We start from the raw sequence: 15,952 nt of genomic DNA on the forward strand, positions 1-15,952 counted from the left end.
GAGATGTTCGTATTTCGAATCGAAATGAAATTCTGTGTAAATGTTAAAACTTTCCATGGAGGACAAATTGCAAGGAATATTGTTCTCTGATCTTCAGAGAAACGATCAATTGGTTCCATGGTAGCTCCGAGGACCTTTGAGAACAGTTCTTTGTCAGTCGTTCCTACCGAAGACGGAAGAGACGCATTAGTTTTTTAATATTCAGCCGAGTGGCTCGGCTTTTCCTTTAATACGCCGCGGAGTCGAGATCACTGGCATCGACGAGCGATCCGCGCCGACAATGAAACGCAAGACTTCCATCGATCGGGAATGGAGAAACGATTACAGAGAAATAATCCCGGTGTTCGTCGTGGTCATCGCGTAACAGCGCGCACGACGATCTCGTAAACAGCAATTACCAACGATACGAGGAATTATCCGGTGCCATTACCTCGGTTACCCCTTTCATTTGCCAGCCGAGTTGTTTTGCCGTTTTCTCAGACCAACTTTCCCTGAATTCTGACGTAACTGGAAAAATCAACCTCCGTTAAATTATTTCCTCTGTCGTTGTCCGTTCCTAACCACTAAATCAATAAAAATCATCTTCCTATACCAAGATACAATAACAGAAAATATAATCAAGATCCTTCAACTTCATAATTCCTTGTCAACCGAAATTCAAAATGAATTATTCCCGACAAAGTGGCAAAGTGTCTCCAAGAATATAAATCACGTATTCGTCGAGAACGCTCGTAAAGAATAAATATCCGTAATGGCTGATTAGTATTTCCATGGTGCTCGCGCGAATCCAATAACACTAATTCATATTGAATTCACTATGGAATGTTCACCGTTAGCCGGACACGAGGTTACAAGGCAAAGGGGTTAAAAGCGTGAATTAGCATAGAGGATCCGCGGCGTGCCAACAATAAAATCGTGTTTATCCGGTCGCGATCGCGGTGTCACGATCGACGCAAGAACACGGACAACAGGATCCCTGTTACGTCAGGGCCCACGGGGCCCGACCGTGAAAAAATCTGTCCCCGGCATTTATTAACACGGTGTACAAACGGCGGAGAAAGTGATGGAACCCGCCGCTCGAGATCCTGATCGCTATCTTCCCTCGGCCGGTATCGCCGGCAGCCGATCTCTTCCCAGGATGATCCGCGGCGGGGGTGGCTGCCTCGTGGGAAGAGGAGAGAAGGAACGATCCGTGGTTCCGCGATTGCGGCTCGACGTGGAAATCTTGATCATGGAAATGAGCCCTGGCGCACGACCGTTCTTTTCCGGAAAGATCAACGGCTACTTTGCGGACGAGGCTGCTCGATCCTCGAATCTTCCTTGACACCTCGAAGTTACGCTGATGAGGATCAATTTTTGGAACTTGACGATTCTGCTTCTGTTTTTGGGCAGTTTTGTTTAGAGCTGTTGCCTGGGCTAGTTCTGATAGCTTTTGCTTCTGGATTTTGGAACAGCTGGGAGTTATAGAGGTTATAGCTTTGAGAGTTGGTAATCAAAGTTTAGAACTATATACTGAGAATTATAGATACTTTAGAAACTGGAGAATCGATTCAAGTTTTGGATTTTGGAGTTGGGAGCTGGGAGATATAGAGGTTATAGCTTTGGGAGTTGGTGATTGGAAGTTTAGAACGTTTCGATGGATTCAAGTTTTGGATTTTGGAACAGGCAGCTGAGAGTTATAGAGATTATAGCTTTGAGAGTTGGTAATTGGAAGTTTAGAACTGTATACTGAGAATTATAGATACTTTAGAAACTGGAGAATAGACTCAAGTTTTGGATTTTGGAACAGGGTGCTGGGAGTTATAGAGATTATAGCTTTGAGAGTTGGTAATTGGAAGTTTAGAACTGTATACTGAGAATTATAGATACTTTAGAAACTGGAGAATAGACTCAAGTTTTGGATTTTGGAACAGGGTGCTGGGAGTTATAGAGGTTATAGCTTCGGGAGTTGGTAATTGGAAGTTTAGAACTATATACTGAGAATTATAGATACTTTAGAAACTGGAGAATCGATTCAAATTTTGGATTTTGGAACAGCTGGGAGATATAGAAGTTCTAGCTTTGAGAGTTGGTAATTGGAAGTTTAGAACTGTATACTGAGAATTATAGATACTTCAGAAACTGGAGAATCGATTCAAGTTTAAGAAGTAGAAGCTGAGAATGAAATAACTTTAGAAGCTAGAAATTTTACAACTAGAATCTATGAACTACAGAAGCTACTCCAAAGCCTAGAAAGCAGCTGAAATTCTTCCTCCATCTAATCACCATAGAAAAATCTTCAAACTTTCAACTGCATCCCCAAGCTTACATACCCCAAACATCAATCATCAAGCATCTGTCTACTATCTTCTATTTATCCACGTTCCCAGCTGGGAACATTGTAGAACATCGCGAACTGGCGCGCAACGATCGTTAACTTTCTAGTCGGGTAGGATCTCAAAGATTTCAGAGAATCCTGCGTGCCATTGTGGTAGCCAATTGCCGCGGCGAGGGCAGGGGAGGGCGGCCGGAGACGACATCATTGGTGGCAGGCAATAAACTTGCAAGACACTTCTCGTTTGTTCAACGAGGCCCCGTACCCGTGTCGCTGCCCGGTACTTCCGCGTGTCGACGTGTCCATTAACATAACAACAACGCGAAGAAAACTAATCCCGCCGCGGCCCGACAGGACTTTCCACGGCTCCGTCGGGGTCCTCGTTTTACATGACCCCGCCGCGGCGCCGCGTTTCCTGCATGAACTGTCGTTTTCGTGCGGTGTCCCCGCCGCTGGACCCGGTCGCCGCCGGTTGCCTCTTCATTAAACCGTCATCTCGCGACGTGTCGGCGATCAAATTCGGAAGCGGGATGTTGTCGCCGGCATCGGATTGATTGATTCACTGGACGAGCCGTCTGGCGCGCGGCTTTTATTCTGCGTTTGCGTAACGTGATTCGCTTGTTGATTTACGCAATTCGATCGTTTCGATCGCGGTGATTATTGTTCGCGGCTTGCGGACGTTCGCGCGTTATGGTCTCGTTGATTGGAGATAGGGGAGTAGGTGGAAAATAATTTAACCCTTCGCACTCGACAATATTTTTCATTAGAAATATTCATTACTCTCTGACTACATATTAACGATATCTCTCGCAACTAACATAATTGATTATCTTCTATAAATTAAGAGACAGAACTTACTTCGATATTTTATGTGTCGATACATTACACGAGGTTTAATATTGAATTGAAAATTTTATAAGTTTGCTGCGTCGAATCAGGTGGCGCCCCTCGAGTGCAAAGGGTTAATTTGTGGAGTGCTAGCTTTGAGTGTTTCGGAGATTTTTATGAATGCGAAGGATCAGTTGTATATGTTCAATGATGATTGTCTTTAGGTTGTTGGTATTCTTTCAAGATTGTCAGTGGGAATTGTAGTAATATAATTATTGTATATTTATTGAAATGTTTAAGTATCGTGTTTAACACTAGATTATTTAGTAACAGTTTAAGTCGATTTCGATTCGTGCAATTATACGAATACGCGTTGTAATACTTTGGTTTCGAAGCTACAACTTTCGCGATTTATATGAACGAACACATAACTTTCTAGGAACAATAGAATAAAGTGTAGAATAAACTACCGTAAATCTAGTGTTAAGTGTCGGAGCGATTAGAATAAATTCGATGAAAGGAAATGATTCCGACGTAGAGCGAAAGTCTCGATTGCAATGCGAATGAAGAGCGCATCATCCACTATCGCGGAAGAATGTAATTCCATGTAAGCCGTGATCCGCGGAAAAGCGTGTCAAGTTATGAGACGTCCGCGAGAGGGGAAGACATGGGCGCAAGAACAAGTTGTCTCGACGGTCCACTGGACAAGAACGAGTTTACTCGTCTACAAGCTCTCTCGGAAGCCTCTGGAATAGTACAAAGCGCTCGGTAAAGTGTGCCTCTAGTACCCAGACTGCCTCATAAAACATATTTTTTACTAGTGAGCACTCTAACTAACCCAGATCTGCCATCGTCTCTTCATAACTAATCTTTTACCTGTATTCTCAATTGATTAATTCAATTATTCCCTTTATATTACATCGAACGATAACTCAAACGTTCAATTACTACGATAACTCTCAATTATACTCTCATTAAACTCTACTTAACACTACATTTACTTTATCCTATTGTTCCTAGATAACTACATGTTCGTTTACACAAATTGCGAAAATTATAGCTTCAAAACCAAAGTATCGCAATGCGTATTCACACAATTGGACTCAAACTGTTACTGAATAATGTTTAAAAAATTCAGTATCCGTCAAATTGACGGGTTTCGTAAATCTTGGTCTCATCTGCTGCACTTCGCACAATGTTGCATTAACTATGCGTTCGATATAATTACGTTCAATTGTTTCACGATAAACATAGCACAATATTAACAATTATTAACGTACTAAAATTACGGTGCATCTGCATTAACCCTTTGAACTCTGTAGGCTCCAATATTGCAACAGTTATAATATTAAATATTTCAATGAATCTTAAAGAAACTACCATAAAATTATTAGATTTTCCACACATCCAAATTTTGTACTAAGAACTTAAACTGAAGGAACTGTACTTTCGCGAGGAATACTATAAAAATTATTTGCAGTTTCTGATAGATTACAAAACAACCTGGAGTGCTAAGGGTTAAAGAAAGTGCTAACATTTTCGGAGATTGAATTTATTCAGAAAATAACGTGTTAATCAGAGCCGACGAGGAATCAGATATTCGACTCGTATGATCGCGGAATCGGCCCGTAACATCCAGAATTTTGCCTACGCGGTGCGCCGTAGATATCGCTCGGGACACAGAGTGTGGCGCATTGCAGGTGAGCGGACAGGATGAATGGTTATGATGCTATAATGCAAGGCCGCCACGGCTTACGTAACGGAGAACCCAACCTAGCGATACGGAGCACGGTTCGTGATCGGTTCAATCGTTCAGAAATAGGAGTCACGTAACCGGGAAGAAGTTTGTTTACCCCTTCAGCTGCGCCCGGTAGCCTCGCGGTGAATCGGGGGTGGTTTTTCCTCTAGACAACTGGCGAAAAAAGCAAACAGAATCCCGTGGAAAAACTTGGCACTGCTATGTTGCCAACAGAATTCTATTCTCTTCTAGAGCCCATTCAATCTCGTCTCGCAGCGAATGATAATTAAATGGTACAATACTGTCACATATAATACGAAATTGGAGAGACTTCGTTTCATATAACAGAAATTATCGAAACAAAACGAATGATGTATACAATAACGATTCAAAATCCAGTCTCTCCAACAAGAATACTTTCAAAAGAATCTTTCCCTTCCAACCGAATATTATTCAAAAACCGAGTTAAACTTCGAAAAAGCTGCCCATTTACACAGACAAACGGAAGAATGGATAAAGGAAGTAATGGAAGTTGCCAGGTGAAACATGCAAATGTAAGAAGAAACAGAATCGTCACAAAGTAAACAGAAAAAAGGAAGAATAGAGCAACGGCAGAGGGGCGAGGGGAAGGGGGAGGAGGCGGGGAGGGGTATCAGAGGGAAAAATGAGAAAGGAAAATGGTGGAGAAAAGGCGAACAACGAGCGAGACCACAAAGAAAGAGAGGCGGAGAGAGTGTGTCGATCAACCAGGAAAATGCGAGTGAATGGAGGAGCCGAGGAAGACAAAGGGAAGGAGGGAATAAAGAGGGAAGAGAATGGAAGACGTCGAGGGGGCCTCGTTCGCCACCCACGCACTCACACAACCGTCGAATTAATTCCTAGATTTTTCTGCCGGCAGTTTCGCCTTACCCGCGGAATTATTCCGAGATCGCTTCTCCTCCGGCGCTCGACTTCCGGTATAAAGTGCGCGATTTGTTCCCCCGTGGTTTCCTTTCTTGGATCGTATTTACCGGAATGATGCAATTACTTGCGGACTTTCGTAGAAACGCGAACTTGTTACGTGCCCTTTTAGGCAAACAGAGGTTAGAGTTAGGTTTTCAACTTTTATTCGGTTCTGTGTGCTTCGCGCAGTAGAGGTGTAACGATTTGAAGTAATTCGAAGGGAAATTGAGTAAGATTGTTAGAATAATGTGTGAGGTATCAGTGATTTATAATTAGACTAGGTTCTTAAAGCTCTTTAGATAGTACCGTTTTTTTATCGTAAAATGTTTAACACTAGAACTACCGAGAATTTAATACGACTGATATGTAATCCCTAATATTCTCGAGTGCAAAGGGTTAAACTTTTCATCTCACTGAAATGCCATCCGTCCGCAAAGGGTTAAAGTAGGAACAGTTGCGAACTGCTCTTCATGAAAGATTAAAGTATCGTGCGACATTGATAGATACTACTTGAAATACTCGGACGCGAAGGTTTCCGTAGCAATAAAATATAAGTCATCGATTGATCGATTCGAATTCCTGATACGTCCCGCTGACGTCTTCGATTTGCGTCACGTCCTCGCTCCAAATATTTAATTCACGCGGAAGATGGACACGTTCGGTCTGATTCGTCGCACGGAAGCGATTTCATTATGCCGAACGACGCTCTTGAGTAATCTCGTCATAGCGACGAAACAAAAGTTACAGGAAAAATTCGAAGATACCATCGAATTTCCTTTTTTTCGCCAGAAGAAACAGACCAAGTCTGTCAGCGTCGATTCTAATAATAGTCATCCGACTTGTCGACCTTTTCTAGCCCCTTGCGACACACGGCAATTGTCTACGATCCGCTAACTTTGTAGGCTACATATTTCCTGCTTAAGAGTAGCCGCTCACGTGACTCGCGAGCCACCACGCTGACACAAGTGTATTTGCTCGGGCCTCGTTTCCCACGGAAAATCCGAAAAATCGCTTCTGACACGCTTTTCACAGCCGATGACGTAGAAATATGTCTTTGTGCGAGATACAGCTGTTTCTGATTGACGCAAAGATACATGATTCTATGATACAGAATTACACTGTATGATGAAAGAAGTAATCGTTAACGTTGCACCAGAATTTTCTCGCAAAACAATGATTTCCCAATTACTCCTTTAACACTAGAACTACCGTACCAGTAAAAATGACTGGTTTCGATTGTGCTGTTTCACAGTAATTGATATCTTAAAAGTATTGAATATTCGAAATGATCTTGAAAATAGATAGCTTTGACTTGGATACTACAATGAATGTCTGAAGAAACTGAAAATAATCTACCGTTACAATTTCTATGGGAATTGCATATTAATCGTATTCAATGCTCGGTAGTTCTAGTGTTAAGCAATTGATATATAATTTAGATTCATATGTTGAAGGCTTTGCATATTTCGAAGAATCCTCCGGTTAAAACAGTCATTCTCACAGATGTGAATCAAATATGTACAAAATACTTTATAATTCAATGGCAATGATTATTTGAAAATCGTTGCAACAACCATTGACGAAATTCATTAGATTTTACATTTGATCAGTCGAGCGTGTGCCGACAAAGGAATAAAGAAAGCTGGCAGCACAGGGGAAACCCAGATCCCTGGGGATCTAGAGGAACAGTTGAAGGATTGGACCTCCAATTACCAGGATCGCGGCGTTAGCGAAAATAAGTGGGAGGGAGGGGGTTAGCCGTTATCCTGCGCGAGCGAACTTTCCTCTCTCGGAGTATTAAGTCGCCCGCGTTATTGATTACGCTGTGTTATCGGCGCGGCGAATCGGCCGGTATAAATATATATCATTTACGTGCGAACACCCACAGGCAGGCATTTGACAGTGGAACGGTGAAAATTATTTATCGCCGGATCACAGACAGGCCGCGAGCGAGCGCGTGTGTGCTGGACTTCTGGTAGCGATGGGTATTCGAGCCGTTCGAAACCGTGTTTCTCGAATCAAGTCCTGCGTACATTTACAAGAACCTTTCTTCTCAATTGCCTTTAACTAATTAATTAATCGTTCATGGAATTAATGTTATTATTCGTGTCAATTGGCAGTAGGCAATAAAGAAATCAGAGGCGTTAAAAAAGATGCAAGTACTTCAGAAATATTTCAACGCAGAGGACTTAACCCTTTGTATTTTAAATGAAACTTCGTATCGCTGGAGGAAATATTTAAATGAAATTACTGTGTCGCTTAATTTATCTGTGAATTATCGTTAGTTTCAAACAGTGTCGTCTGTGTCTCGTCGAAAAACGTTAAATATTTCCAGTGGAAAACTTTCGAGTGCAAAGGGTTAATAAAAATTCGACTTTTAATCTTAATGGAAGTAGAGGAAAAGTTAACGTAACAAGTAGTTCTATTCTGCATAGGATTTCGTGTTGAGTTTGATCAAGATACGCTCGAAAACCCATTGCTACTCTCAGGCGTCGCGAATGCCACCAGTCCTCCCTCGCCAGCGCCCTTATCTGTACACGACATTTTTCCCAGCGATGATCTACGTCGCATTTTCAACAAACCGGTAAGCGATTCACCGAAGTTCCGCGGCGGTTTCCTCGCGGCTGATCGATCGCAGTTAATAGAATAGAATTCGGGATCGCAAGGACTTATCTCTAATCCGATAGGGAATTGAATGATTCGAGGATTGGCTCGGGAATCCTTTTACGACGGACGAATCAGATATACCGTGAAGATGTTTAGGTGAAACTTAGATCGTCAATAAAGATTCGCTCGAATGTGGGACAGTTTATTTGATCAATTCACAGAGACTTCGACGCTTGAAAGTAGCAGCCTGATCTGCCACTCTGCGCCATTTTGCTCTCCAACGAACATGGCGTCGTTCCATCGAACATAACCTAGAAGAACGTGTTCCGAAGTGAACGTATGGCACGAAATAAATTGAAATGTACCTCGAACAACATTGAAATTGTTGAAAGTAGCAGCCTGAACTGCCATTTTCCGCCATTTTGCTTCCCAACGAACATGGCGTTGGCATGAAATAAATTCAAATGTACCTCGAACAGCGACGAAATTGTTGAACGATGTTTCGAATTTGCATTGTTGATCGCGCAGGCTGTTCCATGGATTGTTCCCATCTAAATCAACGAGCTTTCACTTCTCGCTCCCACGTCGCGGACCGAAACGGAACCCGCGGACTCGAAATCCTTGTAGCATATTTACTTCCGGCTGCTCGTCGAAAGAAACTCGGTTGAACAAGTTTGTAAACAGTGTTGATTTCCTGCTGTTCAAAGTCCCCGCGACGCCGGGCCCGATCGAAACACGACAACCGGTGCCCACGTCGCGGCGCATAATCGATCGATCATTCGCCATTATCGCGGCGTTAAATCGTTCACCTATACGCGCGTTTACCTGCCCTTTTACCTGGATGCTTTCACCGGCCGGGCCACGGTGATAAAATTATTTATCAGGGGGCCGCGCGGCTTCTTAGATGCCGGAGATCGTCGATTGAATATTGAAAGCGTCATTAGTTTAACGAGCGACGCTCTCCAGGAGAAATCCCTAACAATTATTAATGTGTATTCGAATGGGAAATCTCAATACAGAATGTAGATAAATTACGGCGGGGAATAAATAATGCTGCTTGCGGACTTCATTGGTGGGAAACCCCTAGGCTTCACAGTTCATTAGAGGAACGGGCAAGAAACGATAGGAAAGCGATTTGTACTATTGGTAAATCATGGAAATTTGTCTAAACTCTCACATCCCGTTTGACTGGAGTAACAGTGTGACGTTCTACTTAAATGGCGGACTACGGAAAATATATGTAAATCATGCATTAAATTATTAATCATTCAAAGTGGACAGAGGTGCATAGATATGCAGCATTTAATTAAGAATTCTATCAATTTAAGAATTAAGTAGAATATTTAATATATCTGGTTGAACTATGAATACAAAAGACTTTGCAGTTCAATGATTACGTATCTATCGGTATTATTTCACGAAGGAAATAAAAGTGCAATGGGAATTATCGAAGATTAGCTGCGCGGATACACTGAACAGAGAAATTACAGGGAAAAAACAGGCCGAACGATAGGAGAGTATTAGCGTAACGAAACGCCGGCAGAAAATAAAGAAGCGAATCAGCCCCGAACACTTTCGAAAGGCTTGTTTTAATAATCTCCTCGGCGAGTTGCGTATGTACGCTGTCTCCCCGGATAAAAATCGGCTCGTTGGTGAGGCCGATCGTTGAAAGGAAGTCTATGCGCCGCCGTGACGTGCACAATGAAATTAACAGTCGATTTAATGTGGGGAAAAATCGCATCGAGCCACGACCGTTTGACGGACGGACAGTCGGGGCGCAGTTCTGCTTTCACTTCGCCGTTGAAAACCGGCAAAAACGCGGATATATCCGAAGGCGAGCCGCGTTAAAGCGCAATCCCCGGCGGAAATTGTTGCACGCGTTACTTTATTCCATCGGCAAACCGTTTCCATCTCGGGCTGTTGGTAATCTAGACGTTTGCAATGTTAATTCCATGAATCTTTACACGCTTGTCTTAGAAAAAGATCGATCGCTCACATTTCTTTCCCTTCTGTATCATAATACATTCACTATATTCATTATATTTCTATTTCATTTTCATTTTAAACACACTTACGAAAAGGAACTTTATTTTTGTAAATGTTGGGTCAAAATGACTCAAACCTGTCTCCTTTTTACCATTATAAAAAAGATAATAAATATTTCTCTGAGAAGTCGTTCAAGAAATAGATTCAGCAGCAGCTGAATTGTAAATCAATTGATCAACAAATGCACTCTTGGAGTTTCTATACAGAAATTTCAAAATTTAACTGCTCGGTGGTTTTAATTAACGGAGTATTTTCGCATTTCGAAGGTTTCAGTAAGCCACAGCGCGGATTTTTCTAAGAATCATCGTTCTATCGTGTTCGGCGGAGTCGCTCGTACAATAAATTCATCGAATCAGCGATCCACGACTAATCATATCGATAATAGCCGGCATAAATCTAGCGCGCAGGGAGCAGTTGTCGAACGAGCGTCGATCGCGATCATTCTTATCCTTCCCCGTATCTCTTAATATCTCAGCCCCGATTAGAATCTGAATCTGCAACCTGTGCGCATGTTGCAAGAAAACGTGAAATATCAGTCGGCCCGGTCCCCGTCTGGACGCTAATTAGCCGTGCACCTCGCGATCCTCAGCCGATCGGGAATTCCGCGGGAATTTCTCGTGTCCGCGCGGTGACAGATTTTCCCACAGGAATTCCGCGGGATTCGTCGGGCTCCCTAATTATCCGGCGTGCGTATACGCGACACTTTGTCGAGCGTGCATGCCTGAATAACTCGGGGAAGAGAGCTCGTGTCCAAGAATTCGAGAATAACCGTAGCTCACCGGACGCTCGTTAAAATAGCAGTGTAGCAATATTCGAGTCCTCGCGCCTCGAGAATATTCCGAGCAGCAGGGGATAACGTTTTTAACCCTTGGTAGATGGTTTTGTAATCTAGCAACTGCAATTAATTTTTATAGTATCCCCAGCGAAAATGAAAAATGCTATAACATTTCTTGGATCTTTTTTCCTTCTTAGTGCAAAATTTGGATGAAAAATGGAATAATTCTATGGTAGTTTCTTTAAGATTCATTGAAAAACCCAGATGGTTTTGTAATCTAGCAACCGCAACTAATTTTTATAGTATCCCCAGCGGAAATGAACAATGCTATAATATTTCTTAGATTTTTTTCCCTTCCTAGTGCAAAATTTGGATGTGTGAAGAATCTAATAATTGTACGGTAGTTTCTTTAAGATTCATTAAAATATCTAATGTTATTCCTGGTGCAATATTGGAGCCTACAGAGTTCAAAGGGTTAAAAGCAATCCAAGTGACTTAACCCTAATAACCACGATGTGACTTTGTCGCATTTGAACTTTTCACTTAAATTCCTTGATTACTTCATACTGCATTTCCAAAAGTTTCTTTGGGCTTTTAAAGTTTGGGCCATATAAACAGAAATAATAACATTTCAATCATTCCTTTTATTCTCATAAATGACTGAGAGTCACTTGATTAGTTACAAAAACAGGTGTTATTAGTATTAATAATGGAAAAGGAAGACTTCGCAGGCAACAAAAAAATGTTACGTAAGCGTCGTAATGGCACCGCTAAAAGTGACAGGACAACCGTTTGACGATCCTTTCCACTCGAATTAATCAGGTTGCCAGACGTCTTGTAGTTTCATTAATGACACCGACGTCTTCATTATGTAAGCCGGACTCGGAGGAGGATGAAAAAAGTTGGAAAACATCGATCAGCGACGCGAAACGGCTGCGTAACAGGAAGGGATATCGCGCGTCCCCGGGACGTCCGTCGGTTTCGACGACTGCGTTTGTCACTAGACACGCGCTGATAGCTTCCTTGACATTTCGTACGGGACGACATGCAACCGGGTACACCTCGGCCGCAGCCTTTCTAATCAATAGCAGCTGCGCCGCGCTCGGCCACGGGCCCCCCATAAATCCTGCGCAACAAATACGGGTCAGCCGGTCCCCGGCGTTGTCGACGACGGCCGCGCGCATGAAAAATCGCGGTTACCGATCGTTCGAGTACGCGTCAGCCCGTGGTTTAATTAACGGCGCAATGGTCACTTAACAACCGAAACGGATCGAGTTTTCCGCGTCGCTCGAGGCGAAACTGCGGCGGTTTCGTGTTACGAGGAAAAATCGAATCGCTTAACATGGGTGTGTCCGATTTATCGTACTCGATGAACCATCGGTCTATTCGAATATTATTACTTCATCGTCGCAGTATGACGAGAGACATTGGGTTCGTCCGTAGGAAGAATTAATCGAATGGAATTCAGAGTTCCATGCTCATGGATTAATAACGTTAGCTTCTTTGAAGCTGAGACGATCGTTTCTTACGGTGATTTGAAAGATTTTCTTCTGTTGTTGTTGCAGGTTCGAGACTTGGTCGAGAGATGCACGTGCCCGACACAGTTCCCCATGATCCGCGTGTCCGAAGGCAAATACAGGATCGGAGACACCAAGGTGCTGATTTTTGTGCGGATCCTGAGGAGCCACGTGATGGTGCGCGTCGGAGGAGGATGGGACACGTTGAGCCATTACTTGGACAAGCATGATCCCTGTCGGTGCAGAACTTGTGAGTTCAGTTTTGTGTTCCTTGGGTAATTAGGGAAACGACGACTGGCGAATGTGGGGAATTTAAGGAATCATAGTTTAACCCTTTGCGGACGAATGTCATTTCGGCGAGATCAGGTTTCCATATTTGGAAAAGTAAGTCGCGAACGAATGATTTAACACGTTAAGCGCCTTGTCAGTCACTGGTGACTGACGCTTCTGAATGACTAAAAAACAATCGTAACATACAAGACAATCGATGTAAAATAAAAATGTTTAATAAGGCAACTAAGTTGATAATCGTGTAACGCAAACGTTGCAACGCCAAACAATTCATAATTATTCCTACTTTTCTTTGCTACAAAAGACAAACTCTATAGGAAAACGCTTAAGATTTTCGTGGCGCTTAACGTGTTAATTAATGGAATCGCAAGAGATTAGCGCGTAGCTCCCTATTTTTCTATTGTTCAAGTAATTATTATATAATTTAGCTTCATCTGTTAAGGGTTTCGTGTATTTCGAGGAATCTTCGTCCGCAAAGGGTTAAAAATGTAAAACTGGATGAGTTGTCGCAATGGATACCATTGTGTATGACGTAAAGTAATTGCTAAAGATGCAATTTCCAGAAAGCTGATCTTCCAATGACAATCTAAGTGGAACGACTAGTTGAAAGATACAATGTATACTCGAAAATGGTACTTTCGCACTCTTCCCACTAAATCATGTTACGACAACCAATATCCTCGCGAACGACGTTCCATCAATCCTCCAATAAACCGAAACGTCCAGCACCCAGCGAGCCGTCGGTTTCGAGAATGGCGCATAATAAATCCTGTTAATGACAATTTTACGAGTCCCCGTTCCTCCGCGAACAGCACTTCAACAAATGTCACGTTAGCACACAATACCTTGCATCCTCGAGCGAGCATGATTCTCCGGTGCCCGCTCGGCTACTTGTTTATTTACCATTTCGTCTCGTTACGTGGAAACGACGCGTCGCGCCGCGTCGCGTCGCGTCGTCTCGATTAGCACTCGATCAAACGTCCGGTCCCGTCGAGCCGTCACGGTGAACGGAAGGGAAAGAAAAAAGAAAGGAAAAGACCGGTCCCTGGTCCGATTGCGCAATGGTACCCGCTGGTACGTGTCGCCGTTGTTGTTCCTTACCCCGTCGGTTTTTTCTGTTCGCAGCGCATCGCTCGATGATCTCAGCGAAGCTGATTCAAAAGGCTGGAGGGTCCTTCGACCTTGGCAGCGCGCAGGTGCATTACGAGAGGTGAGTAATTTTCTGCCTCGGAGGTGTCATTTGTCTGTCGGCGCGGCGCTGCGCGCGAGGCGCGTTCCCGTGCGATTTTTCAGCGCGCCGATCGGGAAATTATAACCTAGAATCCCGCGCGCGTTTGACAGTCGTTGACACGCGACGGGAACGCGCAACCGGCGGTCACGTTGCAGAAACCGCGGCGAGTCACAATCTTCCTTTCTCCGTTAACATCCCGGTAGAACACTCGGGAGGAGAGATAAAGATAATGACACTCCTGTTCCAAAGGTTAGACAATGGTTATCTTGACGGTATAAGTGGAGGGATTACGGAACAATGAAATTATCTTTCGTGGAAGCTAGAGTACTGGAATAAACGACTAACTCGAAAGATACTAACACAGCCGACTCGCAAACATTAACGCGAAGCTAATTAACACACGAAGGGCAGGCAAAGTGTCTTCGAAAGGGCCGAGGGTTCTCGTTTACTGAGAATTCTTCTCTATCAAAATTCAAATTCTACGAGTTACCATTTAGTCGAACGATCCATAATCGTTGAGTTCAAAACTTTTCTTCCAAATTCCATCGAGAAAGCGGGTAGACTTTCTACCTAGCTCAATGGTAGATTAATCACTGATCTCGCGGTCGAGCGACGCTAAATTGGCCATGAAAATCGGTATTAGAATCGGTCCCTGGCGCGGAAAGGTTGCCGGCCCTCGCCGCGATACGTGAACACGGGTTGCTGATCCGCAGATCACCTCCTAGAACTCGAAGGAGTTCGGCGTCGAGCGTCGGCTCGTGCGCCGGCACGACGCAGGGTCAACAGTCGACGCAGCTGCACGCGGCCAGGAGCATCTCGAGCAATCGTTCGCGATCGCCCACGCCCCACCAGCCCGCTGGTAAGCAGCCGGACGAGCAGCAGCAGCAGAAGAAGACGAATCGATCGAGGAGCCCCACGCCTCAGAGGAAATTCCTCGGCAGCCCGAGCCACCAGCCCGATTTCGGGAAACAGCGATCGAGATCGCCGACCCCGAAGCCGCAGTACCGATCCAGCAGCCCGACGACCAAACCCGGGCCAGCCGACTCGCCTAAGAGGTGCTTCAACGAGGATGCTCGATCGCCTACCCATCACGCGAAGCATCAGGAAGCTAAGGTCAGTGAGCAGGAAGCTTTTGACCCTTTGAACTCTGTATGCTCCGATATTGCACCAGGAATAATATTAGATGTTTTAATGAATCTTAACCCTTAGCAGTCCTATGTCGAGTCAGACTTGACAGTTTATTTTATTGCAACCTCTACCTGTTCTAACAATTTTTTCTATATTTGTAGTATCACAATTGTACCATTTAAAGGTAACATTTCAATGACTAGTAAATATTCTTGAATAAGTAAATAGAGCATCATATTAAGCTGCAATTGAATGAACTAACGTCGACATGAACCTCAAAGTGAGAAACCAAGAGCATTTTGGACCGCAAAGGGTTAAAGAAACTACCCTAAAATTATTAGATTATCCACACATCTATTTTCTACTAAGAAGGAAAATAAAATATCGAAGACTAAAAAATTAGTTGCAGTTGCTGATAGATTACAACACAACCTGGAGTGCTAAGGGTTAACACGTTCGCTGCCAGCTTCACATATTTCAAAATGAAATTAATCCTATAGATATTGTTATTAGAAACTATAAACTACGACATTAT

General features: G+C 43.5%; 1 protein-coding gene across 2 annotated transcripts in view; it reads left to right on the forward strand.

The window, feature by feature from the left end:
- The window catches only part of LOC116432696 (uncharacterized), an 87,395-nt gene that overhangs the window by 58,036 nt on the left and 13,407 nt on the right, over positions 1–15,952 (forward strand). The window contains exons 4-6 of one of the 2 annotated variants that reach the window (XM_031989936.2): positions 12,816–13,017; positions 14,184–14,268; positions 15,003–15,402. In XM_031989936.2, the coding sequence (XP_031845796.2) occupies positions 12,816–13,017; positions 14,184–14,268; positions 15,003–15,402 (687 nt within the window). The remainder of the gene's footprint in view (positions 1–12,815; positions 13,018–14,183; positions 14,269–15,002; positions 15,403–15,952) is intronic. The other variant, XM_031989937.2, reaches the window with a different exon arrangement.

Source organism: Nomia melanderi, chromosome 1, assembly GCF_051020985.1.
Source record: "Nomia melanderi isolate GNS246 chromosome 1, iyNomMela1, whole genome shotgun sequence".
Taxonomy (NCBI): Eukaryota; Metazoa; Arthropoda; class Insecta; order Hymenoptera; family Halictidae; genus Nomia; species Nomia melanderi.